Below are 27,514 nucleotides of genomic sequence, written 5' to 3'. Positions count from 1 at the left end.
CACATAACAGTTAGTATTTGCCCTTAGTGGTATGCACAACCAATGGTGATGAAACTGTTGGCAAAAATGTGTAGTCTGAATTAACCCTTATGGAGCCTAACCTCTCAGATCTAAGATTTCATAAAGAGAGCTTAAAGTTCTGCTGTTTTCAAACTGGTCAACTGTATAACTGTCAGTGACAGTAATGACTATTAGTGATACTAGTAAAGGCAATATGGTAGTGTAACAAAACATGTGGTAAGAGAAAGCACAACTTACTATGAGATCTTTAGAGTTGTGATTCCTGGAGAATGGGTAAAATGCTCCTACTTGCATCCATCTTCTACAAAGTTCTTCTGTGGTGTGGTCAAAGAAACCACAAATATCTGCTCCAACCTTTAAATAAAAACAGAATGTGTTGGATGTACAGTATGCTGCACCTCTAATCTGTACATAAAACTTCTCATTTTCAGATATACATTAATTCAAACTTAATTGCTAGCCAGAGTGACTGAGCCATTCAACATATTTGTACCTCTTTTCTTTCAAATTTAGCTATGTTGTACAAAAAATTATACTGAGTAGTAACTAACACTGCTCATTGTTCTATTATTCCAAACCTTTACCTTCCTGTTTGATGCCAATATGCCTACATTAGGAAAAAAGCTCCAGAGTCATACAAATTTAAATCATGGAAAGGAGATTGGCTATTTCCCTTATAAACAGATGCCTCTATTTAATCAGAAAAGGTAAGAAAAACAGCAAGTGTTTCTTATCTATCACTAGTGTTTAAAAATTACTAGAAGTAACAGGTAATTTGGGATATATAAGATAATATGTTACCCATATTTATCTCACCATACAGACACAGCAATCAAAATAAGTGGCCTAAACTCAAAATCAATGATTAGGGAAAAAAAGTCTAAATCAAATTCCTAAAGGGGATTAATCTGGAGTTGAAAATATAAGATGGTTATCTAGATAGCATTTGATTAGATAATTTGTTATCACAGAGATGGAGATACTGTTCATCCATATATTTTGAAAGGATGTCACAAAGTAATGTGATACATAGGGAATTCCAAAGAGGTTGAAGTCCAGCATTCCAGGTATCGCCCACTTTATGTGATCCCATGTTGCTGCATTATCTCCCAGCCAGTGTCCTGTGTGCTTTCCTGATCCAGCAAAAGTAGACCGTGAAATAAGGAAGCTTCGTTTTCCAGGAAACAGTGTATTGATGACTCTTGAAAGGAAATAAGACTGGAATTATGTAAACTGAAAAAGACAATTTGGACATCAATGTTTTTTTATACGGCAGATTTACACTGACTGATTTACAATAATTACTCGTACCAGATATGTGAACTCCTTTACAGTTAAGCAGGTGTATTTTAGCGAAGTTCAATACATTAATGTTAAATAATCCTTCCATACAGATTTTACAAGCAATATGTAGCTTTTAAAAGCAACATGTGGCTTTTACTATCAGCTTTAGTTAGTAGATTTTGCCTTAGCTGCATTGTCTTAAATATAATACAGTGTTTTCTAGGAACTGGTTCCCTTTAGAAGTGAAGTCTCTTGCTGTTTTTCAAAACGCAGGCCATGCACTGTTCTGAAACCTTTTTGTAAAGATTTTAGGATACATTCCTTACTTCTGTGTTGATATGGCCATGGAATATCCATAAAGATTGTGGACATCATAATGTTTCCCCCACTTCTGTACTGCATCCATACAAAGTGTCTTAGAAAACATGAGATTATCAAGAATACCTTCAATAAAGGAAGACAAATATAATTTTTAAGGTACATTTTCAGTATGAATATTTCCAATCTTTTCTTTAATGCACATTCATGACATTCAAGCCCTTTTCTGTTTGCACTAAGGCCAGTATTACTACTGTAAAAACAAAATGTTATTCTTGGCTGCTGGTTTGATTTGTCTGTGACCTTTTCCACCCATACAAAGAACAACTGAGACCTACATTCTACAATTGTGAATCATCATCTGAGAACATGTTGGCAATGGTTACATAAACCTACTATTTAATACAAACTGTGAGTTCCATTTTAGCTCTGCCTACATCTCAAAAAGTACTGATAGTGAAAGAAGATCATTATATTATCCGACATAATTAAGGCAAGGACAATATTAAGTAATACTTTGAAAATGGAACAAAGCCAGTTATATGAACTACAGCTTCAGTATATTGGTGTTTTCTATCAATAGTAATGTTCAAACCTCACCCGTAAGAATGAAACTAAAATCACTTTACATCCTTGTAGCCAATTGCACAGTAATTCATACATTTTTTGATATTTTGCTTTCTAATTAAAGTAAATGGACTTACGGGGAGTGAAAGGAGGATAGTTTAAGTCATTCTGCGCACAACCATTTTTTGAGCCTTTAACAAAGTTGGCTACTTCATTCATATCCTGAAAAGGTAAGACACAGAATGTAAAATTTTTTCCTCAAGTACATTTTCTTAACAAAGTCTTACATTCTATTCTTTTAGCCTTTAATGAATAATTACTTAGAACTAGTACCATACAACTAGGCAAGAATAATATAACTCAGATAGTGACCTGGTTCATTCCTGTATTAACATAGCTCTCTGTTGGACAGACTTCTATATGCAGGCGAACATTATGTCGCAAGAGCTACATCTTATCCCTCCACCGAAAGAAACTGCAAGAGATGCTTATGTATACGTTGTCCCTGCCTATGACCTATTCCACACATCTCTCAAGGCAATATCTTTGGTATGGAGTGCTTGTTTAGAGAGAAATGCTGAACCAGTAAATGTACATTGATGCTTCCTCTCAAAATACACAAGATACCTAGATATTCTTAAACATCTCTTTTATAATACTTTCCAAGCCATTATACTTTCAAACTTTGCTGCCTCCTTCCATGAATATTTTATTTGGCAATTCTGTCAGTGTATTTCTACGTGCATCCCTGAATATGCTACAGGAAAAGCATGTATGGAAGAAGAGAGCAAATTCATCATGGAGGCACCACAGTCTAGTGACCAATTTGCTTCACTCAAAGTACTTGCTCTCCGTAAAGAGCGCTGTGCAGTCTTAACACTTCATAGCTTGACTTGATGGAACACAGAATCAGCAAAAATAAGTGAGAAAAATTCATTTTATCAAATTGTATTGGGTTTGCACGGCCAGTGTTTGGTGCCGGGTGTGAAGGTGCCTGTAAAGCTGTCCCCGTGCCTGGTGGAGCCCGTGCCAGCCAGTGCCACCGGGCCCAGCACTGCCCATGGCCCAGCCCAGCCACAATGGGGGTAATGTGCGGGGGTTTTCTCCCTTCTGAAGTACAACTGCAGCGGGGGAGAGGAGTGAGGGTACGTGACAGCAGCAGCCCTGCGGGCACCGGGGCAGCGCAGGAGGAGGCGGGGAGGCTCCAGGCATAGAGCAGAGATGCCCCCCCAGCCTGTGGCGAAGCCTCTGGCTGGGCAGGCTGTGCCCCCAGCCCATGGAGCCCATAGGGGAGCAGATCCCCCCCCCACAGCCCAGGGAAAGGCCCAAGCTGGGGCAGGGGGTGCCTGCTGGGGCAGGACTGGAGGCAGGCTGGGGACCCCAAAGGGACCCCTCGCGGCGGGCTGTGCCCGAGGGGTGCCCCCATGGGGGGAGCCCATGCCAGGGCAGGGCAGAGTGGGAGCAGAAAGGAGCAGCAGAGGCAGTATGTGATGGACTGACCATAACCGCCATTCCCCATCCCTGGTACTGCTGGCAGGGAGCAGGGAGGGAAATCAGGAGTGAGGTTGAGCCTCGGAAGAAGGGAGGGGTGGGGGGAAGGTTTTTTGCGAATTGCTTTATTTCTTACTGCCCTACTCTGATTCAATTGGTAATAAATGAAATATTTTTTTTTCCCCAAATCAAGTCCATTTTGCCTGTGATGGTAACTGCTGAGAGAGCTCCCTGTCCTCATCCCAGCCCATGAGCCCTTCGTTATATTTCCTCTGCCCTGCCCAGCTGAGGAGGGGACTGACAGAGCAGCTCTGGTGGGCACACGTGTCCAGCCAGGGTCAACCCACCACACACACAGCAGCTGAAGGGCTGTATTTTGCCACAAAGATTAATTTAAAATGGTTACAGCTTTTTAAAATGCTTGGCAAAATATTCAGTAGATTCTTGTCTTCTTTCAAAATATTTATTTATTTTTAAATAAAAGGAAGTAGGAAAATGACAAAAAGAATAAAGGGAAGAAGGCACTGAGACAGGGATTGAGAAGTTTAAGTACAGATTTCCTTCAGACACCTTCTTTAAGAAGCTTCATTACAGTATACTCCTTAAAAAAACTAATCTGGTCAGCCAAAATGGTTCTTAATTTCATCTGATTCCCATGAATTGTATGTGAAATCTGCTTTGCAAGACTGTATTTTAGCCCTTTTGTGGGAGAACCTGTCTAGAGAGCCTGGTTTTTCCAAATCCTTATCTGGAACAGCAACTGGAGATTCACTAACCAGAAAATCCATGAGCTACTTGGAGCTCATAAATATATATTTTACACTATATTCAGAGCCTGTTTAGCACACATTCACTGAGCAGGTATGCAGGTCTGCAAATATTACCATTCTGAGTACAGGAGTGTGCTAGCATTTGCCGTTAGCAATGGTTCATCAATTGAAGCATTTTAAAGTGTCACTGAAGATTCAAAAAACAGTACACTGATCATTTAAATGCCATGATTAATGATTCAAATTAAAATTTAAAATTAAAATTTGAATTGCAAATTCAACACCAGAAGACATACACATACTGCACTGATTTCAGGTTCATAATAGTAAACATCCCTTTCAAATTCAATGCAAATTGAATTTGATAAACATCAATGCTTGTCTATTTTTAAAAATAAAAATAAAAATGAAAGTTCTGAATTACTTACAATCCAGATCCCATCGTATGGCACTATGCTATAAAACAGTTTGCATTCTTCCACCCACCAGCTAGTGCAGTCTGGGTTGGTGAAGTCTGGGAACACAGTTTCCCCTGGCCACACCTGAAATATGAAAAGGGAAATAATTAATTTAACTTTTAATGATATTTATAAGAGTTTATAGAATCATAGAACCGACCAGGTTGGAAGGGACATTGACAGATCATCTGGTCCCACCTTTCTTGGCAAAGGGACTGGGATGAGATCATTAGTATCCTGTCCAATTGCAAGTTGAAAACCTCCAGTAATGGGGACTCTACCATGTCCCTGGGGAGGTTGTTCCAGTGATCAGTTGTTCTCAGTGTGAAAAATTTCTGGTGCAACTTGCACCCGTTATCCCTCCTATTCCCCATGGGGCTCCTTGTGAAGAGACAGCCTTTGCTCTCTCTGTAGCTGATTTTCAAGGACTGGAACACTGTGATGAAGTAACCCCTGAGCCTTCCCTTCTCTAGGGAAGAAAGACCCAATTCCATCCAGTCTTTCCTAGTAGCGCAGGTTCTCCACCCCTTTGATCACCTTCATAACCCTCCTTTGGATCATCTCCAGTCTGTCTGCATGTTTTTTGAATTACTGGGGCCAGAACTGGACATAGCTCTCAGGTGCAGCCTGAAAAGGATTGAGTAGAGTGGGATGATCACATCACCATCATTGCTAGTAATGCCACCGTGGGTGAAGCCCAGAGTCCAATTTGCCTTTGTTGCTGCAGTGGCAAACTGCTGACTCCTGTTCAGCCTGTTGTCCAGCAGGACCCCATAGTTAGCCATCACGGCCAGTCTCCATACAGAGCTCCGATGAAGACTTTTGAACAACAAACTGCTAAAGTGACAATAGCTTGCATGCAGAAAGAAAGCAGGAAGAATATGAGTTTCTTAACTTTGAGGTTTTCAGTTACTTTTAAGTCATACAAGAAACTATACACACCAGAAAAAATTCTCAACAGAATTTAAAATCATAAATTAAAAGGATAATGTGGGAACTGGCTTTTCAGTCACTACTGAAAATAAATAGGAGCTGGCTGATGAATTGTCCCTTGAGCCTTCAAACTACCTGAGTTTTCCTTTTTGTTTAACGTAAAAAATTGCTAAAAAATAAAATAATCAAGAAAGGTTGAGAAGTATCATGTCTTTAGTGAGTCCTTATAAACTTAGTTCTCACTGGCAGGGAATTTTACTGAAAGAAGAAACTTAGAAAATTACACTTCAAGAGGAGCTCTCTGACCTAAAGTAAACCATAACAGTGACAACAGATCAAGTTCAAATGCATAAAAATTCAATTACCTCCCCAAGTAATGCTGTTACTCCATTCGATTCATTAACCCAGACTTTTTTACTCTCTCCTCTGACATAGCTTTCATATGAACTACCGTTCACTAGATTTTTTATGCTAATAGCAGGATCCTAAAAAAAAAATAAATTGGAAAACAAAGAATAAGAAACCAGGATACACTCCATCAATTATTAAAGGCCACTAGAATGTTAGGCAATAAATGTAATAATTATGTAGAATAAGCAGAGTATAATAATCAATAGTTATAATGATAGTATTTACAAGGGAAAAAGAAATAGTGAAATGCTTACCAATATGATAATATATTTTTGTCCATAGTCATGCATATAAGATGCAAAATAAGGGAGATCTTGAAACTTCACTTTGTCATATGTAAAATCTTTCTTTTCCTCCATATAGTCAATATCAGTGATCTGAGCATCCTGAAAGAGAAGTGAGTTCAACTTTAAAATTAGAAGCGATATGTAAAGATTTTGTATATTAGTTCCATACAACTTCTGCTGACAATTCCTGTTTATCTTATAGTGAATGTACTGCTGGGACTTTACAGCAACCTGGCAGAAAGTATGCTGTCAGGAGCACTTGCAAACAATGTGCACCTCATCACGTACTTACAGCCCTAATTAATGGTACTGACACGTCTTTTGTCCTATAAAGAGCTGCATTTAACATTAACATGATTTAAATTAATGTGTATATTGGCATCCTTTCAAATAACCCCTGGATGCGTGGCTATTTCATTGCAATTGCCTGACTTCAACATCTATCCCCTTAAATCCTACTCAACTCTTGGTTTACCATTACAGTATTTTTATTCTATTTGAACCAAACCATCAGGCTAATCTAATCTGAAATCTAATTTTTAAAGTTTATTATACTTTACCTTTGGATGTCAATTAAGAGTAACATATGGTTCCCTAAATTTTCACAAGAGAATTAAAAAAAATAATTCACGGATTAGGTAATATGAGAAGATAAATCAATACAGATGAAAAGTATAACTGAAGAAATATCAAAGTGCTCAAATAAAACTTACTGTAATTAAGTCCCACCACGTCCCACATTCTGATAATGGGTCTACTGTTAAAATGCACAAAAACCTTTGACACCAGAAGCCTATATATTGGAAATTTGCTAATTTAAATTGATGTGAAATGATCCAGTTGCAGAACACAATGTTCAGGATCTCCTGGTCATTCCTCCTGCAGAAGTCTGCCTTCACAGCGTTGCTTTTTCCTCCTCAGACCCCATACTTACATAAGGGAGCCCAATCGCCCTGTTCCTCTCCACAACTCGCTTCACCTCATCCAGAGACCCATAACCGAAGCGGCTGAGCTGGAAGCCCAGGCTCCAATAGGATGGCAATGCTGGCAGTCCCACAAGCTGCAAGTTGAGAGCAAAAATCCCATACATCATCAGTGCATACTGTGTGTCACCTTGGTGCCCGTTCCTAGATCCCTACTCCTCAAATCTATTTGAATAATATACGCTAAGCTTGAGTATGTGAAATGAGCAGATCACTCCCAAATGATATATTTTTCTATGGCTTTTGTCGGTTTATTTTAAGAAATACAAATATTTTGGAACACTGCCCATTCTTTAAAATGTCACTGAAACATAAGTGGATCTCAAGAAGTACAAAAGATATCAGCAATATCTTATGACCTTAAAATCATGACATACCTGTAAGCACATTGTCTAGCCTATAATACTACCACGGGAAGAGGAATTTGTCCTTATAACAAGAGAGCCCCAGCAAACAAGTTATTACATGTAGAACATCTCTAGCTCCAGTGGCTGCTGCACATCAGTCAAGCCATACAGACTGAAGAATTTAGCAGCTACAGACTCGAGCCTTGAGCTACTGCATGGTCTCTGCTCCAGCATAGCTAGTACAAGTAGTACTTAAGTTTCAGCTGCCTGTAACAGGGCAGCTAAAAATATCTACACCCCACCTTAACCCCAGCTACCTATTACTAATGACAGCAGTCACATTGGGGACATACTAACAGTTATTCTTAGTTAAACATATATTGAGACATATTTTCAGTTAATAGGTAACATAGAGAAGGCTTCCTGTTGTATAAGGGGGAGGGGGGAGGGGGAGGGGAGGGGCTGGGGATCACCAATAAATCCCAAGCACTTTAAAAAGTCTGTTCAACACATCACGTCTCTAGCTGAAGGTACCTTCACATACTCCTGGACTACTTGCTCTGGAGTGTTCCCCAAGAAGATATAGAAATCAAGGATCCCACCAATGGTTCTGTAGGTCACTGCTGGAGTGGGCTGCACTGCAAACTCTGACAGACAAGAGTGCACAAAGCCAATTTTGAATAACAGCTAAATCTAAACTAACTGAAATATTCTAATTGATGATTATAAGTTTTACTTATAAAAAAACACGAACCAAAAATACTTCAGGAACCCAAAACCATTAGTTGAACTTACAAAGGGGAAACGTATTCAGATGACACTTATAACTGTCCATATTTCCATTCCTTTACATGCTAGGGAAGAGAATCAAAAGAAATCCAGTGGCTCAATCTTTTATCTTCAAATTTTTAGTACATTTTTCCATCTTCAAGAGATGTGTAGAGCTCTGTAAAGTATACATGTATGCAGGCTTTTCTAAAGAGACTAAAGGGCATATACTTTCAAGTATTGCTCACTTCAAATTTAAGCTCTGATTCCAGTGTCCTGCACATCTGCAAAGACCTGCACAGGCTTCAGAGAGGTTTCTGATCCATGAGTTTACAACACAGTCTTCGTGTTAACTGTGTGCTACTTGCTGCTTACGTCATGTATGCTAAACACTACAGTTTTGATCCCAATCCCACAGGTCATCTAAAAAGGTATTTAACTACAATGGTCAGAGCTGCAGAGAAAGCTTTCTTACCCATGGCATTACTGTTCATTAGGAAAACACCAAAGGAGGCTCCGGAGCTGTCTTCCAAGCACAAGAAGAAAGTTTGAACTCCATATAAGTTATGCATTTCCTTCAAGGACAAAAAGAATAAGTCAGCTGAGTAAATTCTAACAACAGCATGCGTTCTGGGATGTTTCAAAATACATCACAGGTAGAACTTGAAACTTCTCAAAATATAGCAAACAACCAAAATAAAAATCCTAACACCTTCCTACAGTTCTCTTTTCTCTTTCCTGGCATCCTTCTCCTTTATTTTCCATTAAAACAAAAGTTTCTCCAAATATAGAGATAAATAAGCAAGCAGGTATGACGGATCTTCAGGCAAGTCCGCATATATTACGCTACTGTTTCTGGGTAATACGTATGCACAGCAAGCAAAGAAGAGAATTTTAAAGGTGCCTTCGTCAGCTTTCACCATAGATTAGGTTTTGCATCTAATCTGTACTTCTATTAACCCCGGAAGGTAATCATACTTATGTCTATCTATGGAAATAACAGAATGCCTTGCTTCTTTTTTATTTCCTTTCTGGTGTTTTCTTCCATTATTATTAGCAACAAAAAGCTTAGAAATTTTAACAATTGCTGTAATAGTTGTGCTTCTTCCCCTGCAAAACAAAATTCAGAACAAATTAACAAGAAACAAAACTTGAGCAATCTAAAATAAAACTAATTAGATTCTTTTCATTGTTGATTTTGCTTAATGAGTCTACACTCAATAGAGCCATTCAGGTAAGAACTAATAAAGAGGACAGTGAGAAGGTGTCTCAAGGTAAGTGATACACATTCAAAATTAATAGTTAATTACATATCGTGATCTCACCCTCTAGTTTCTGTTAGCATAACTCGCATTTCAGCAAGACACTAAGATGCTCTCTCAAAGTAAAGCACGTTGTTTTTTCTTTAGAAAACTGAGGTATTAGCATCAAATAGTCTTACAATTATCACAAAATGGGTGCCCTGGAAATCGTTTCATAAAGAGACAGCCATACAGACTATAGAAACTAATAACAGCTAAGAGACGTATTTTATCTTGGGAAGAGGCAGCTGTTAAAGAAAACGTTTCCATCGTGTCCCAAGCAACAAGGATGTTAACTGGAGAAGCATGTGTCATCTGTACTGAATGCTGCACACAGCAATGCATTAGTACAAACTTTTATTTATTTTCCTTACCAGTAGAAACTGAAAACTAATATATTGGTGTTTAACAACCGGTTTTCAACTGCACATCAGCACAAAAATCAAAATATTTATAAAAAGCTCTTCCTCAGGGAATATTCATCAGTACCATCTACCTTTTAGTAAGGCACCTGCAGTGCCTGAAACATCTTTAGGGAAAACCTCATTGATACCGCTAATGTGTCAGCTGCAGAACACGCTTGGATTTCAGAAATCATCTGCAAAGAATGAAGCGGAAGAAAACCAGTCCTTACTCCAGAGGGGCCAACATCCCTGCTGAACATGGGCCAGGTTTTCCAGTTAACATCGTGTCGGTATTGCTTATGCACGTGCTCTCCCACACCGTAAATGTTGCTGCTAGGTAGTTTGATCGACAGCTGTAAAAACTGGTCAGCGTACTGCAGTGGTCCAATGGTAGTATCAAATCTGATGAAACAGTTTAAAAAACAAAACCAATATTTAACCAAGACTTGTTGTAACAACTGTTGCCACTGCTTTCCGTTAGAGCTGGGAGGCAGGTTCCCGTGTCCATCCAGGGACCTGAAAGGAGAGGGGGGAAGGATGGTGCGGGGCTGGAGCAGAGCGACCCTTGCACTGACGACGAGGTGAGCGGAGCCTGTTGATCCTGCAGAAACGTCTCATACCCACGGCCCATCTACTTTCAGGGGTACATCTGCACTCCCCTCTTCCACCTCAGCTGCCCACCCCACACCTGTTGCGCTGCATCCTGAATCTGCTCCCTGAACAAGCTCACAGTAAGGGGTAGAAATGGGCTCACTCTCAAACAACCTGAGCACAGATGAGCGCAGATTAAAAGTAATAACATCGTCCTTAGCATGGATCAAGTCCCATTTGAGGGCTATCGCACCTCCTGCAGCAAATTCTGCATAAAGCCACCGCGAGGCTTTTCAAGGAGTGTGAAGTTGCTGGTGTTGAAAATAGACACGGAGACTACTGTGTGTATCTGTACAAACAGAACAAGCCGAGATCAATATTCCTCCTTTACATCCATTAGCAAAGCACACAGGACAAGTCCATTTCAGTAATACAGTTTTTTCTCTTCATTTAGTTTTGCACCTTCCTCTATTCCTTTCATTGCAGACAAACAACTCCTCTTCCAAATAAGGATCATGACAACTTTAAATACTTCAGCAGAACCTAACGCCACTCCCTGTTTCTATGGAAAGGACATGAGAAACGGTGGGGAAGCCTGGTTGTCACTGCTGAGGCAGTGAGGGGCGGGAGGCAGCCCAATTCCTGCCATGGGATGCCCCAAGCAGCAGCTCGCTGCAGGGCAATGGACTCTGTGATTTCCTCTCGTTCCTTTAGCTTGCCGTAACGGTGAACCAGAGCCTCGGCTCGCTTGGCCAGCGAAGCTTCAGGTTTCGCTCCTTCCGGCAGTCCCTGATGGTGCCAAAGAGGCTTCATCAGGCATCTGCAAGTAGACACTCAGAGTCAAGCACCGCTGTGATTTTTTTCTTTAGGAGACAGAAGTACAGCCATAAGCATCCTCCCTCCTGATAGACAGAGGAGACCATCCATTGGGATCTTTTTTTACAGGTCTGTGTCCACATCATCACCAAAATGTGGTCCTTTTTTGTCATGTGACAATAATGCTGTTATTTTGGTCATGTTTATCTTAGCAATACAATTAAATATCTCCCTCAGAAACCAGGTGCACCAGGGTGGTTTCCGAAGCTACAGCAAATACCACCCTGGGCGAGTTCATGGATCAGTCAAAACATTAAGGAAAACAGGAATGAAATTCAATCATGTCCACTGTCCTCTTTCATTCCTCTAACATACTGAACATTTCTAACCGGTAAATGTGTCACAACTGACCCCTCCCCAGAACTAGTTGGAGTTTCCACCACTCATCACTTTCTAAATGATACAATCATAAAGAGAATGAAATTGTGAGTTGAACCAGATGTAAAACCGAGAGCATCTGGAATGAAGCTGATTCTCAGATTTGAAGGTTACCTTCAGCTTCATTAAACCAAAAGCTTAGAGGGATATGCAGAAACGCAGTCTTTCCCTGAAATCTGAGAAAGTGACTGGCCTTCAGACAGCAAGCTACCTCGATGTATATTAAAATCATACACAATTCCGAAGGAATATGCTTTTCCCCACTCTATGTAGTTTTAATTAGAAACTCTTTTTACAACTGTATTTTCTGTGATATCTGTGACATTTGACAGTCATCACATGCATACGGAGTAGAGCAAGGTAACTTTCTCTTGGCTTTACGCAAACACAGCCACATTAATTTTAAGGGACTTCAGGTGTATTAGTGTACTGTAACTACATATATGACTATGTCACCATCAGAAAATCCTTTTATGCATAAAGAGGTCTTCAAACTATTAAATACACAGTGCATTAGCAACTGCAAACACTGCACAAAGAAGCAACCAAACCAGCAGAGTCTAGATTTGCTAAAATTTTAATCTGCTCATTTACATATATATTTTTTTTTTTAAGTTAAAAATACTAACACATGAGACAGGCTTCATAGGTCAAATCCTCACCTGATTTATTTCTATCCAGTTTTAATAATTCCAAGCCTAGCATGCCCATCTGCTCACAAACTGTACTGAAACCTGCTTTCTTGGAGGGGGGTGGGGGGTGCGCGCGCGCCCCTGTGTTTCCAGTGAAACTATGGCAATCTCAGGGTTTCTTGCAAATGATGACAGTCATAGTTCAGTCAGGACTCTAACTCTTGGCTGGGGGGGGTAGGATCTCAAGTGTAACAAACAGTGATGGAGGGTTGAAGGCTTCATAACAACCTGGATAATCAGGACTTTTGTAATGAACTGTAATGACAACTTGGTCCCCACTCTTCCAAAGAGGCCTCCCTTTCCTTTGGTGGTTTAGGAGCTGTGGAAAAGCACTCATCTTGTGTAGACAAACTTGTCAAAGATTCCTCTCCCAGGGGCTGCCTTACCCCACGCTAACAACAGCTTGCTTTCAGATGCTCAGAGTCAAGCACCGCTGTGATTTTTTTCTTTAGGAGACAGAAGTGCAGCCACTTCTACCAAATTAAAGAAAGGCCTAAGGGAAAGACAGACAATCTTCCAGAGCACTCTTTCAACATGGTTCTATTGGACTAGGCTCTGTATTCCCTCTCCATATACCTGCCTAATCAGTCACGCACTACCGAACACCAAGTCCATCTTTTGTGCTCTCTCTGTAATTGCAAATCAATCATTAGAGAGGATTCTAAGCAAGAAAACAATACTAATAAGAGCACAAAAGTAACCGCTAATTCATTAAACTTGAAGCGTTAATAATCCAACTGCCCTAGCACTCCCACAGGTAATCATTCTTGGACTGATTTAATAAGCATGTTCGTCCTGACACTTCCCCTTTCTAATGGTTCTTTAAGCCATGATGTTAGATTTCTAGGTTTGCTTTATGTATCTCTTTTTAGAACCCAAAGGGCACGAAAGCATTCAATGTGGAAGTCCACCAAGTATTTTACTCACAGCAGGACCTGCCTGGCTGATCAGTGGCCTGCACCAGCTGTGCTTGGATATCACACCGGTCTGAAGGGCAACCTGGTTTTGGTGATTCAGGGCTTCAGCATGATTGTGAGAAATAAAAGATGCAATGAAGAGTGTTCCCATGTGATTTGAAGCACTGGAAAGGAATACTTTGGAAAACAGAAATTCCCCAAATTAAAGGAACGAAGAAGCTGTAAAGGTTTCTCTGGTATTGGGAGAAAGTGAACAGAGCACCGGTCCTAAAACCTTTTAGACAGAGCTCTCCATATCACAGAATTCTTTTCCAAAGGCCTTGCAAGAGTCCTTGCAGAATATCCATCTCTCAGAAGAGGAAAAATAGATTGCAATCTTTAAGGTCAGTTGCAACCCAAACCTTTCTATGATTCCTTGTCCAAGAGGGCACATTGCACGTGGCATCTTGGACATATATTTTTTGTGTGGCAACGTCGGCTTTCAAAGAAAACCAATGACATCCCTGTCGTTCAGAAAAAGCAGTAGTATTACTTACAGCACTCTACCGTTGCTTATCCTGGTCACCACGATGCCAAAAGGATTCTGCTTGACATCCACTTTGTAGTTTAAATTGGAGGCTGCGGATCCAGTGAAAGGTTGCACATGCTCATGAGGGACTTCAAACCTTTGCGTTTTAGGATCAGTGATCTGCACATGTTTAAACAACAGAAGTGTTGAGCTTTTAAAAATTATTGCCTAATTCAAATATTCTACAATATTAGCATACAGTTCTGGCTAAGGATATTCCTAACCCGTCCCAGACTCCTGCCTTCATCGTTATTCACTTCCAATTTTCATCACTTGTTTTTCAGCCATTACCATCAAAATACTTTACTTTGTTTCCCTGGCTCAGCAGGAGCCCACTTCAAGAAGAAAGTCTCCCACAGAAGCCCTGCTTAACACCAGAACCCGTTGCTACTCTACATTCATGCATGGACTGTTGAGTTTTCCATAGTAAACAAATCATTGGAGGTATTAATGTTGTCTGTTAAAATGATTGAGAGATCTAGCCAGGCCATAAATAAAAAGTAAACAAATATACTTATCTGCAAAATTTTCCTAGCATGGGGAAAAAGCATAGATAATATAAAAGCTGAGCTTTTCAAAATTCTCAGTAATTTTTCATGCAGAAATCTGGCTGTGCTAAACGCTCATTAACCTGATGCATTGCAACAGCAGAGGATGAAGAAGAGAGGAGCCAAACACTTCAATTGGAGTCTTAAGACTGTATCAGAGGAATTAGTCCAGCCCTTCTAACCTCACTGCAGTTACAACCCACCTAAAATCTTGCACAGAACATGAACCTTAAAACAGCAGAAAAGAAAGATTAACCTTGAACCGGAAGCGATTTGGTGTCTGATACTCTCCTGTGAGGAGAACAGTGTTGATATCATTTCCAAAGAGGGAAGGTGATGGCAGCCTTGTTAACGTAGCCTCGAATCCTTTGGAAAAAACATGTGTTGCAATGTTACTGTACTGAATTGAACACTGGCACGTACATAAATTGGGGAGCTCAGCCTGAAGCTTACCTGCCTGTGTTGATCTTGTTGACCCATCCACTTTGTACCCATGGTTTGAAGGGAAAAAACACCAGGGCACACTGGTATCACTGCTGGGACTCCAGCAGCAGCCACGCAGGATGCAGGTGAGCTGATTCAAGGAAATGAGGGGCACATGTGAGCCGATTTTAAACCATATAAATATATATATAGCTATACTAAAACATTTAAAATGCACATGGAGTTCATTTTATCCCAAACATCAGAAACCTTAATAATATCTGCAATCAGATCTACTCACTCTCTAAAACTCTATTGAATGAACTCAATGGCACAGAACACACTAAATGGAAAGGATTTTTTTTCTGGATTCAGAGCAGAAATTTGCTTAGTAGCCATTTATTCTTTCTTAAAACCATGAGGTCCACAGGCAACATAAGCATTTTAAAATAATTATATGAAACATTTGAGGTGTGGTAGATACAGTACAGTCTGACCAAAAGTCACTCACTGGAGAGGGGGTGAAAGTTATAGTTGGCTTAATATCTTGTAAACAACTGGTTAAACATATACATAACTGATTGCCATGTATAATATCTACATTTTAGTGTAATATTCCAAAAGCAGAAATGTTCATATTAATTTTGCAGAACTTCAAATTGAGGTAAATTAACTTCCCCACCCAAAAGAAAAACAAACAAAATCCCAAACAAATAAACCTGTTGTTTAAAGCATGTATCTCAGTGTAGTGGCACCAACCTTTACACTACTTTTCAGTAGTCTAATAAGCTACAAAACGATTCTATCTTTGGTTTTTGTTAGAAATTAACTTATTCATGTGCTGTTTCCTTAAGTTTTATGTTTGAAGATAAGATCTGGGTAATACGATAAGATATGGGTAATACACCCCTAAGATTCCACACATTTTCTCACCTTAAGAACCTCAATTCATTACTTAGGGCAAAGAGCAGTAGTAGTAATACAAATTTCACTGTGGGCAAAGGGCAGTGTCCATAACTAATCTCAGATATCCAATTCCAACATACAGCTCTTCAAGACCTCCCTCCACCTTGCACACTAACAGAAGCTGTTTCTGCCTCTATCTGATCGTGCCCAAGTATTTTTGTTGTTTGTGCCATTCTTATTTAAAGTATTCTGCCTCTTGATATGGTCCAAAATGTCTATTGCTGCTGTCTTTGGGAGCACTTGGTTTTGGGTTATAGAGGCCAAACTGGTCCGTACAGGTCAAAAATTTTTAGCAGCCTCTGAACAGAGCAAAGACAAGCCACCTCCAGCCCGAGTCGTGCAAGTGCTGAAGGAAAGCATGGAGCCAGCTCACAGACGCACTGGCTTGGGAGGTCTTAGTGCATTTATTCAGTAGTGATTGCACAGAGCACAGAAATCTCTGCAAACCCACCCAAGATAAAACTCAGATTAATGGAGAAGATATTTGTCTCTCTGTCATGGAATCATCACATCAGAAAACATTTCTGCTGTCATTTTCATTATCTTCCAAGCAAAAACGACAGTTGGAGGAGAGATGACTCATTTTCCCCCACATCGATCCACAAATCAATGTGCTTTCTAAGGCTGTGAAAACCCCATGCTCACTTTCCACCTTCCCAACTCTACCATGAGACTCCCTGTTTACCGTTTTATAAACTATTTCAGAGTAAATGACAAAAAGCACTGATCCCTTCCATGACTGCAGAGATCGCAGCTTTACTCCCTTACTTCTTTTCATTCATAGACAGGGGAATATCCCAAACACATAAGAACTGAGTTGCTGCCTCTGTCCTCTTATCCCTTCCTAGAGTAGTGACTATCCCATGCAATGCAGAATAGCTCAAACACATTTTCCTAAAGCCTGGTAGTTTAAGCATCTGCATTCCCAACTTCATAAGCATGCTTTTCTTTTTCTCCAGTTACTTCTCATGAATACTTGTTGACTGTTTTCAGCAGTTGCTTGCCATTCCAGTGATATTCATCTAGCTAGATCTTGTTCTAGTGGATTTGTAAGCTATAGCTCTGTATTTTCATGGTACATTGAGCATGCTGCATAAGGAAATAAATACAGAAGTGCAAGATTGGTTATACACCTGACACAGGGAAAGAAGCAGAGTTCATCCCAAGACACCAGAGATGTTGTTATAAAAGCTATCATTTAGTGTAAATAAAGATGTGAGCTGATCACAGCTTCTGAGCTATAAAACCAGCATAACAGATACTAATACCCAAGAAAGCCAAAACTTAATTAGAACTAATCCTGGATATGAGGAAATAATTTATGCTGGGGTACAGTATGAGATAGCTTCTGAACATTGAACTGAGCACCAAGGATTAAAAGAATAGCTTGTCTATGTGCTGAACTAAAATGTCTCTCTTACGTGTATCCAAACAAACCTCTACCAGCAGGCTATTTTGGGAAAAAAACCACACAAATTAGAACAAAAACAATACCCCCTCCCCTAAGCTTTCAGAGGTATGAGTCCAATAATGGACTATTACTAGCTCTGCTCATGGTAGTTCATTTTTTACCGGTGCATTATTGTCTAATCAAACTTCATGGCAATTTTCCACAGCAGTGAACAGCTAATACACATCTACTTTCTTTCAGCATGTCTATCTTCATCAGCCCTGTGATCAGTTAATAAATATCTATTTGCTTTCCATACTTCTATCCCCTGCAATCCTACTTATTTTTTGGCATCATCTAGGACATCTTCAGTGAATAAAGAAATCAAGACAGACGCTAACCTGCCATAAGACCTTAAGCAAATCATAATTTTCCTAGCTGCTGTTTATTCTGAAAACCACTAATGGAAACCACTACAGAAGAGTTATGTTATTCTAAGCAGGTACCTGCAGTTTTGCAGCTCTGCTGGTTGCTGTATTAGAATAGCCTAAAAGGACAATCAAAATGCTTCCAGCAGAAAATTTATACAAGAATGAACAGACACACTGGGGTGGGACTGGATTGTGTCAGGCAAGGACCTAACAGCTTTCATCAGGGCACAGGTCAAAGGTGATGTTTGTCTCTAATGCTGTGAAATCTGCTGCCTGGTCTTCACTAATGAAAAAAAACAGATTTAGAAATAATTCAGAACAGAATATTCCAGAGCAAGTACCCCAATGTTCAAACCTGCATCTGGCCTTACATTTCTGCTGTTATCTATCATTTCATTCTTTTTAATTCTTTCTGATCACTGATGGTAAAAAGCAAGGACAGACTTACAATAAGGCTTACACCTGCAACCAGAGCAAAACTACTTCCCTAAGTGCTGCAGTTATCATACAGTGAATGTGGGGTGACTGGTTCAAAGGTAGTAATTCAAGATTAAAGTGATCTGCATGAGTGCTCCTACTGTGGTATGCTTGCTTCTGGGGGTGGGGGTGGGGTAAGGGATGGGGGTGGGGTGAAGGAACAAAAAGAGTAGAGGAACAGACTGTGTTCTGAGCTTTTACAAACCTGTTCACTCACAGGACTTTATTGAACTATATATTGTAACAAAACCCATGGCATGACAGAAGCTTTAACAACTGTCATTTCCAGAATTAGATGGAATTTCCTTAGAGATTGAGACAGCTGGTTAAGAATTTTTTATACCTCTGTGAATGACAAACACCACACATCATAAATATATTCACTGTTTTATCTCCTAAGCTGCACACACACACCCCCCAAAGAAAGATGCCAGGCATTCACCAGCTTCCAACAGAAAATGACAACATCCATCATAAAGATGAAAAATAATTATGATAATACAAATAATAATAGCCTTTCAAGACCAACCACTACACAAATGTTCTGAATGTGAGAGCACTGAAAAATTCAGATGATTCTTTTCACTGGGAATCTTAACTCATAGATCCTTAAGACAAAACGTCATTTCTAAACTCTGCACTCTCCCAAATGAGAGACACCACAACCAAGCAAGATTCCCTGAGATTCAAATGGGTTCTGAAAGGAAACTGCTACAATGTCTCATATTATAAAAGTCTTGTGCATCTGGGTAAAGGGCATCCTCACCTGCTATTTCTGATCTATTATAAATGCTAGTACTTGACCATCAGACAAAAGGAAACTCTTCAGGCAAACTTGTTAAAAGAGTGGCTTTTTTCAGCTGCCTGCTGTCTGATGAATTTTATTCCCACCTATCCCAAAACCACACTGCTAGGGAGTACTTTGCCAGTGGTCTTCAACCTTTGACAGCAAATGGCTACAGTGGCTAGAAAAATGAGACCTGTCAATGGGCTGAAACAGGTTATACAGGAGTTACACTACCCTGCAAAGCATTCAGGCAATCACAGATTAAAAAAAAAAAATTAAAAAATTAAGTAAACAACTGTTATAGTAGAGACAATTTACATTTTTGCAATTAAGCACAAGGCTTTATGGGATAAGTCTTATTTTCTATTTTTTTCTTAAATGTTTTCAGACCTTTGTTGATATTTGATCTGGGATGCAGTCAATTCTCTCTGCTATTAATATGTTTGGACATTCTGGTGAAAATTCTGTTAGGGAAATAAAATAACAGGTTATTACCAGCATTTCTAAAATGTAGGAATAACTTGATCACCTCTTAACTCAATGACTACTTCTGCTGTTTCTAACCATATTGAAACCCTAACCATTAATATAGATTCAAATGAGTGTAAGTTACAGCTAGTGTGATTCATTTTTACCTTTGAAAAATTGCATGCAATTATTTCAGATAAAGTTAGGACAACTTCACTTTAGGGTTCTTGAACATATGGGTGACTGATAATTTTATTTCTTAAGGTATACGTTAATCCAGTTTTCAGTACATCCTGTAGCTCAATATGCATTGCTTCTCATGAAAACACATGCCAAATAGAAATTGGAAGGACTTTTTTCTTAAGGTGTACTGTGCCACTGCTCTCAGAGGTGTTCCTTCCCCTGAAATACTGCTCTTCACAGGGGCTTGAAGTACAGCATCAGGCCAAAGCACCTTAAAGCTCCATTAGGATGCTCTTTTAGATCTCAGGTTTGTCAGATTGAATTTAAGGTGATCTCTCGGCAACTTTAGCTGCAAAAAGGGCACCTGATGGCTCGTTTCAGTTTCTTCCAACACGGAAAGTCACTTTACATATATGTTGGAACACTGTGTATGTTTGGAATGAGAACTGTGAAGTGTAGAAATCTTGTCTCAGGCCAAGATGCACACAAATACATGGACACACCCGTTTATGTTATCTGCAATATATGCACTTGTGCTTTTTGCTCAGGCAGATTCCTACTTGTCTTGAAACTGAAACAAGCAGAAAAGATGGAGGCATTAGCCTGTATAGGCAGTTTTACTAAAACACCAAATTGTTTGTTTTGTATAAGCACTTATTTATATTTACTGCCATTTTCACTTTCAAGCTTTTCACTTCAATCCCCATGTGTAAATGGGGTTACTCAGACAAAATGGGACTGTAAGCCGGATGCTCTATATCACATCGCTGTAAGACAAGTGGTTTCTAATGACCAACACATTAGCAGGAAACAGTATATGGTTTCTTCAGTTACAATTTATGTTCCACACAATGTGGCCACTCCCACATAGTCTCCTGATCCTTTTTCTTTTTTTTTTTCAGTGTTCTTTTTTTATATTCAAAAATTTTATCATGCTAGTTATATGTTTATAAAACAAGTCCAGCCTTGAGAGAAAGGGATAAAAGTTGCTACCATGACGATAAATTCTGGGTTACACTATTTATTATGTTCATAACTGATAACTTCACATATATTATCTGAAGGAAGGAATGACCAATATTCACCTTCAGGTAATGATAAGAACATCATAGTAACACTAAGAGTCATAAATCTACTTTTTTTTTTTGTTTTACAGTGCTTAGAGTGATTTTTTTTTTTCCTCACATGAACGTCCATGTACTTGCAAAGTCTGAATCAGTGACAGAAATGATGCCAACAGGTAGTTCCTGAAGCTCTGCAACATTTACAACAATCTCACCAAGCAGAGCTGAGCAGTTCCCACCCAGGGTTTTTGCTCTGGTCCTACACCAGCAGCAGCTACTTACCTGCAGTTTTGACACCGGATTCTCCTGATGCTAAAAGCCCAATGAGGACACAGGCTATGACTGTCACCAGGCAGACGATGACGATCAGTGTGATTTCCAGCCCACTGAACTTCCTCTTGCCCATCTAGACCCAGGGAAACACCATCAGTCAAAGGAAAACACAAGGAACAGCTTTGAAAACTCATGAATTACAGTACCAATTTATTCAATTAGCAAAATTAATAAATGATTCAGGCTTTAAACCATGCCCCCTAATCCCTGCATTTAAACAAAACACTCCTCAAGGGCTACGTGCAATAAATCTCCTATTTATTCAACCATGTTTAACGATAAATTCAGAATAGTTCACACAGCACAGGTTACTGCAATGTTACACTAGTGGGCAATCACTGTGAAATGTATTTTCTTCCATGTAAACCCACTTTATACACAAAGATCAATTTTCTCCTGAGATTAACTATGGAGTTTCTTACATGCTACTGAAATGCCTGAAACAAAAAACAAACCTCTTTTTCTTTCTTTTATTTTCTTCTTTACAAGAACACAAACTATATTTTGTTTAATAAAGGAGGATGACAAAAGTATGACTTGACAAATACCTCTCATGAGCTCTAATAGCATGCCCATGACATTTGAGAAAAACAAGACATAGGTAACAGGCTAAGTTTCTTATTTGTGAAGAAGCAGAACATATCATGTGTATAAGCCCATGGGATTTCATGGGGGCTTCAGTGCAGTGAAAGCAGAACAAAATGCCATGAGAGCTACACTGATTGCTGCTGGAATCACAACTGAAATGAGGAAGCGTACGTCACTGGAGTCAGTGCCTTAAACTGCTCTGTAAAAGTCGTCTTTTTCCGGTATTACTTCTGTTTGTGAGGCACAGAGGAGCAAGGCACGCTGCGCCAAGGGGCTGCGCTGGCTGCACAGCCAGCTGCTCGGCCCCGTGAGACCAACGCCGTACCACGAACACTGAACTGCACACCAGCAATAAAACTAATTAAAACTAATCTCCAGCATCCAGATCAAGATACATTGACAGCTGCTACTGCATTTTGCATTTGGTTAAGAATATTTAACCTTATAAAACAACCTTAAATACATAGAAATGGTGGGGGTTTTTTAGTTAAAGCAAGAAAGTGTGGGAATACATGTGCATTGCACTGGTTTATCAAAATGCTTCTACATGTTTTAATGATGACCCAAAGGAATGAAAAATACTTTAGAAGAAACTTTTTTTTTTGTTGGTGCATGTGTGAAATAACAGTTTAAGTCTATTGTATATGCTTGCCTCCCATTTCCTCCAGGTGTAACTCATCAACCCACTTGCACCCCCCTGTTCATGGAGATCCCACAGCCACAGGAATGAAGGAAGAGTAAAAGCAACACTGGCTTGTCATGGTTTAACCCAGCAGGCAGCCAAACACGAGGCAGCTGCTCACTCACTTCCCCCACAGTGGGGTGGGGGAGAGAACTGGAAAAAAGTTAGAACTCATGGGTTGAGATAGACTGTTTAATAGGACAGAAACAAAAGAACAAATAATAATAATACTGATAAAAGAACACACAAAAAAAGTGATGCATAATGCAGTTGCTCACCACCCACTGACTGATGCCCAGCCAGTCCCTAAGCAACGGGCTGTCACCCCCTAGCCAACTCCCCACAGTTCTATGGTTCGGCATGATGTCATATGGTATGGAATATCCCTTGGTCAGCAGGGGCCAGCTGTCCCAGCTTTTTGTACCCCCCCAGCCTACTCACTGGCAGGGCAGTATGAGAACCTGAAGTGTCCTTGATTTAGTCCAAGCATTGCTCAGCAACAACTAAAACGTTGTGTTAGCAACATCATTCTCATCCTAAATCCAAAACACAGAACTGTACCAGCTACTAGGAAGAAAATTAACTCTATCCCAGCTGAAAGCAGGACAACACCCACCCCTTATTCTATACCATCTAAGTCAAGCCCAGGTACCTCACTTTCCAATACAACCCAATTAATCACCACTGCCTTTCCTATCTCTTGATATGTACACACAGATATCATTCTCCTAACCTATGGGCCATCCCTCTAAAATGTCTGCTGAGCTCATTTAGACTTTGGGCTCCATTCATCATAACAGTCCTGCAGGGCACAAGAGATGGTGTGCAGTGTTAGATTGTTGCATGCGGAAGCCAGTTGCGATTCCATCACCACTGCATTTATCTGGTTCTATCATTGCCGAACTTGGCTTACTTTCATCAGAATTCATTCTTCAGCAATCTGGGTAATTCTTACTGTAATACCATAGATATCGTATATAGAAACCATAGTACTAATGGCATACAGTATTATATGGCAATTAACATCATGAATTCACATCATTGGATATTCTCACCCCAAACCAAATCCTCTTAAAGTACACATCAGACTTCCCAATCCTTTTGCATTACATAACAAGTGTGCCCAGGTCCTTGAGCAAAACCAGTCCCATGAATGGGTTTGCCTTTGCCTGATGCAGAAATAACCCACACTATCTTCCCCAGCATACTTTTTGTGTGCACTGCAGGGGCTTTATCCTCTCCTATAGTATGTAAAAGTTTTGATGGGCAGGGCCAGCTTGATTGGCAGATCCCTTGAAGTACTGCCTAACCAGGTGGCTTTTGCTAAATCTGCACCCTAAGTTCCCAGCACCCATTGCTCTCAGCGCAGTCTTTAACAGTCCATTACATCATTCAATTTTCTCAGAAGCTGGTGCATGAGAAAGGATGCCACTCAATACCATGCGCTTTGGCCCCCAGTGCCTAAGGGTTTGATTTGGAAATTAATCCCATTAATTGACTCAAGTCTTTCCGGAGTGCCACGTCACCGTAAGACTTATTTTTCCAAGGCCCAGGATAGTGTTCTAGACAGTGGCATGGGGCACGGTATATATTTCCAGACATTTGGTGGTTGCTTCCACTGTTGTAAGCACACAGTGTTTAACTTGACAGGTCTGTGGGAGTGTGATATAGTCAGCCTGCCCAGCTTCCCCATATTTATGTTGAAGCCTTTGTCCTCCATACCAAAGAGGCTTTAATCACTTGGCTTGTTTGATTGCAGCATGTTTCACATGTGAATAACCTGTGCAATAGTGCCCATGGTTAAGACTGCAATTCAGAATATTCATTCTCCAAAAACCCACACCACCTAAGAAAGTTTGTGTTTCCTTTTTGCTAGTTAGTGGAGACATAGCTGTTATTTTATTGATTACATCCATTGGGATTTGATGACATCCACATTGCCATTTTATTCCTAAAATATTGGATCTCCTCTGCAGGTCCCTTGACCTTTGCTTGTTTTCTGGCAAAACCAGCTTTCAGAAGGATTTGGACTAATTTTTTTTCCCATTTATCAAAAACCTCTTTGGCTGTGTTGCTTCATATGATGATGTCACCAACGTATTGCAGATGTTTCAGAGCTTCACCCTGTTCCAGTGCAGCCTGGTCCATGGCAAATGGTAGGGCTGTGTTTCCACCCCTGGGGCAGTTAATTCCAGGTGCATTAAGTGAAAGCAAACTGTGTCCTGCAGTCTGCTACCAAAGGGATTGAGAAAAATGCATTAGTGATATCAGCTGTGTCATATCACTTGGCTGCCTTTGACTCCAGTTCATAACAAAGCCTTAGCTTGTCCACTATGGCTGCACTCCATAGCAGCACGGCTTCATTCAGGCCACAGTAATCTACTGTCAGTTTTCACTCTCCATTAGACTTTTGAACTGGCCATATGGGACTGGGTAAGCGAGCCCTGCTGATCACTCCTTGCCTTTCCAGCCGATGAAAGGGTATCAGGGAGTCTCATTCATTGCAATATTGTCACTGATGTACTGTTGTGGTAGCAACCAGCACCTGTTCTTTGACCTTCAGCAACCCCACAACAAGAAGGGTCCTCTGGGAGACCAGACAAGGTAGACAGCTTCTTGATTTCCTCCATCTCCAAGGCCCACCAGTACCCTTTCAGATATCTGAAATGCCCCATCAACTTTCCCCAGAAAAGCGAAGCTAGTACTTCGATAACAGTGCTTTTCAGGCTAGTGATTAATAAAGAAGCTTTTGTACTTTCTCCATTAACATCAAAATTTGTAGCCATTTTTAATACTATGTTTACTGTTACTCCTCCAAGGAGTACTGTACTTAAAGCCTGTAACCACACTGCACATGGAAAAGCATACATCTTAAAGGCCTGGTCTTTATAAGGAGGAAATGATACTCCAGCAGTTCCTCCCCTGAGTTCCCTTTAACATTGGCTCAATGTGTGTCAGTTAAGAGTCTTAAAAAGCAACGTTCATTGTTCTGAAAACCAGAATTTTACTACAGTTATTGTCACCAAGCCCCACCCCCTCCCAGCTATAATGTTGCATTTCAGTTCATTCCTTCTCATGGTCTCCCCTAAAACCTGTGGCTTTGAAAATAAGGCTTTATAATTTATAAAGGTAAGTTCTGTTTTGTAATATGTACTCAGCAGTGAGGCAAAAATCTCCAGAAACTTGGATGCAGTAGAAGGAATGACATACCTTAAAGCTCCTCTGCCTGCTTCATCTGCTGCTCTCGATTGTAATGCTCAACATTAAAACTGATGCTTTATCCTTTGCTGTTATCAGTTCATTGCATTGTTTGCTAACCAGTCTACCAATGGCAGGTACATACGTAATTACAGGCAGATTGCAGAAACTGTACGAAACAGATACTGTGGTTATTGTAGCCAAGGAGTGGCTGGTTAATTAATAATATTTTGGTTCAATATGATGCATCCGATTCTGCAAATGAGAGAAAAGCAGCCATAAAATGTCAATAACCTTATCTATGTTGCATGACTAAACATTTTTTATTGTCTTCTTTTTCATATCTTTGTTACTAGAACATTCATGGAACCTTCACATTCTTTGTCTACCATTTCTGCTTTTAGTACCACAAGAAATCATTAAATGTTCCTGAATGAGGAAAAGAGCTATTGAAATAGTTGCAGGAGAAAATTGAATTCATGACCATTCAAGCTTTTTTAGGAATGAATTAGAAGGTATTAATTTTAATATTAATATAAACAGATTTCACGAGATACTAAAAATAAATGTCAAAAGCAGAAGAAAAAGATGAAAGATTAATATAGAAAAGAGTTTATGAGGAAGAGGTTTCAATAATGATCTTAATATAAAATCTTCATACATAACTGGGTTTAGTCTTTTTCTCACAACAGACAGATTCTTATCATTAAATCCTTATTTTCCAAAGGAAAGCTTTCAATTCATACTATTGAAGTATTTACAAGTTATTTGTCAGTAATGACAAAAAAAAGCTCAGAAGGGCCACTTGTATACTTTGAACTGTTCATAAATTTATTCAGTTTCCTCAATATCTCACCTCCGACTGTGAAGTGCAGGAATGAGATGTGTCCTCTCTGAGCACAAAGGGAATGGTCCTCTATTCCTTAGTCAGCACTTGAAAGAAAGAAAATCAATCACACACATAGAGCACTAGGGCTTTCCTGTAACCATCCATCTCTACACAAATCAATGTCACCACTCTCAATGACTCTGTTTTTGAAAAGCAGCCTGTTATTTAGCTACCTCACCCTCTCCATTTCATTGTAACATCATGTATGTCTTCACATGCGCAAGTAAACTCTGGAAATTTAATTCTAACATCCCTCTCAATATTGCCAAATATGATACGTTATGAGTGCATATTGAGAAGTAATGGTTTCACATGGATTACGAAGGTATCAGTAGCTTGGGAGGCCTGGGGGTTTTGTTTGATATATGTCTGTTTTCCAAGTTTTATATCTTCATTTAACTGTTCCAGGAAAGTATTCAGTCTGGCAAAGCATATGGCCATGTGTTTCATTTAAACATGTCTGCAATCACCCTGCCATCAATATAACCATTTGCTTAAGTGCTTTCCTGAATTCACAGTGCTACAAACATATTATCAATCACCTAGAGAACATTTTCTATGCAACTTGAGAGTGTAAAAGCACTGAACAAAAAGGTCTCACAAGAGGGTTAACCAGCAGGTTCCCTAGCTAAGTATATTTTCATTAGTCTACAAAGGATATCAACAACAGGGCTTTCAGGTCAAGATGTGATATCGAACTGCAAGGAGGAGGAATGGGGACG

At 39.8% G+C, this 27,514-nt stretch overlaps 1 protein-coding gene across 2 annotated transcripts in view; it reads right to left on the bottom strand.

The window, feature by feature from the left end:
- The window catches only part of SI (sucrase-isomaltase), a 53,211-nt gene extending 31,703 nt beyond the window's left edge, over nt 1-21,508 (bottom strand). The window contains exons 1-17 of one of the 2 annotated variants that reach the window (XM_055817583.1): nt 21,381-21,508; nt 19,917-19,918; nt 19,778-19,851; nt 15,367-15,487; nt 15,170-15,279; nt 14,334-14,485; nt 10,574-10,745; nt 9,114-9,213; nt 8,405-8,517; nt 7,475-7,600; nt 6,508-6,639; nt 6,208-6,327; nt 4,880-4,993; nt 2,328-2,412; nt 1,632-1,749; nt 1,051-1,222; nt 259-375 (exon numbers count right to left, since the gene is read on the bottom strand). In XM_055817583.1, the coding sequence (XP_055673558.1) occupies nt 259-375; nt 1,051-1,222; nt 1,632-1,749; nt 2,328-2,412; nt 4,880-4,993; nt 6,208-6,327; nt 6,508-6,639; nt 7,475-7,600; nt 8,405-8,517; nt 9,114-9,213; nt 10,574-10,745; nt 14,334-14,485; nt 15,170-15,279; nt 15,367-15,487; nt 19,778-19,851; nt 19,917-19,918; nt 21,381-21,508 (1,956 nt within the window). The remainder of the gene's footprint in view (nt 1-258; nt 376-1,050; nt 1,223-1,631; nt 1,750-2,327; nt 2,413-4,879; nt 4,994-6,207; nt 6,328-6,507; nt 6,640-7,474; nt 7,601-8,404; nt 8,518-9,113; nt 9,214-10,573; nt 10,746-14,333; nt 14,486-15,169; nt 15,280-15,366; nt 15,488-19,777; nt 19,852-19,916; nt 19,919-21,380) is intronic. The other variant, XM_055817581.1, reaches the window with a different exon arrangement.
- Between the last annotated feature and the right edge of the window lie 6,006 nt (nt 21,509-27,514).

The sequence above is a fragment of the Falco peregrinus genome, chromosome 12, assembly GCF_023634155.1.
Source record: "Falco peregrinus isolate bFalPer1 chromosome 12, bFalPer1.pri, whole genome shotgun sequence".
Taxonomy (NCBI): domain Eukaryota; kingdom Metazoa; phylum Chordata; class Aves; order Falconiformes; family Falconidae; genus Falco; species Falco peregrinus.
This window is presented reverse-complemented; position numbering and strand designations above follow the sequence as displayed.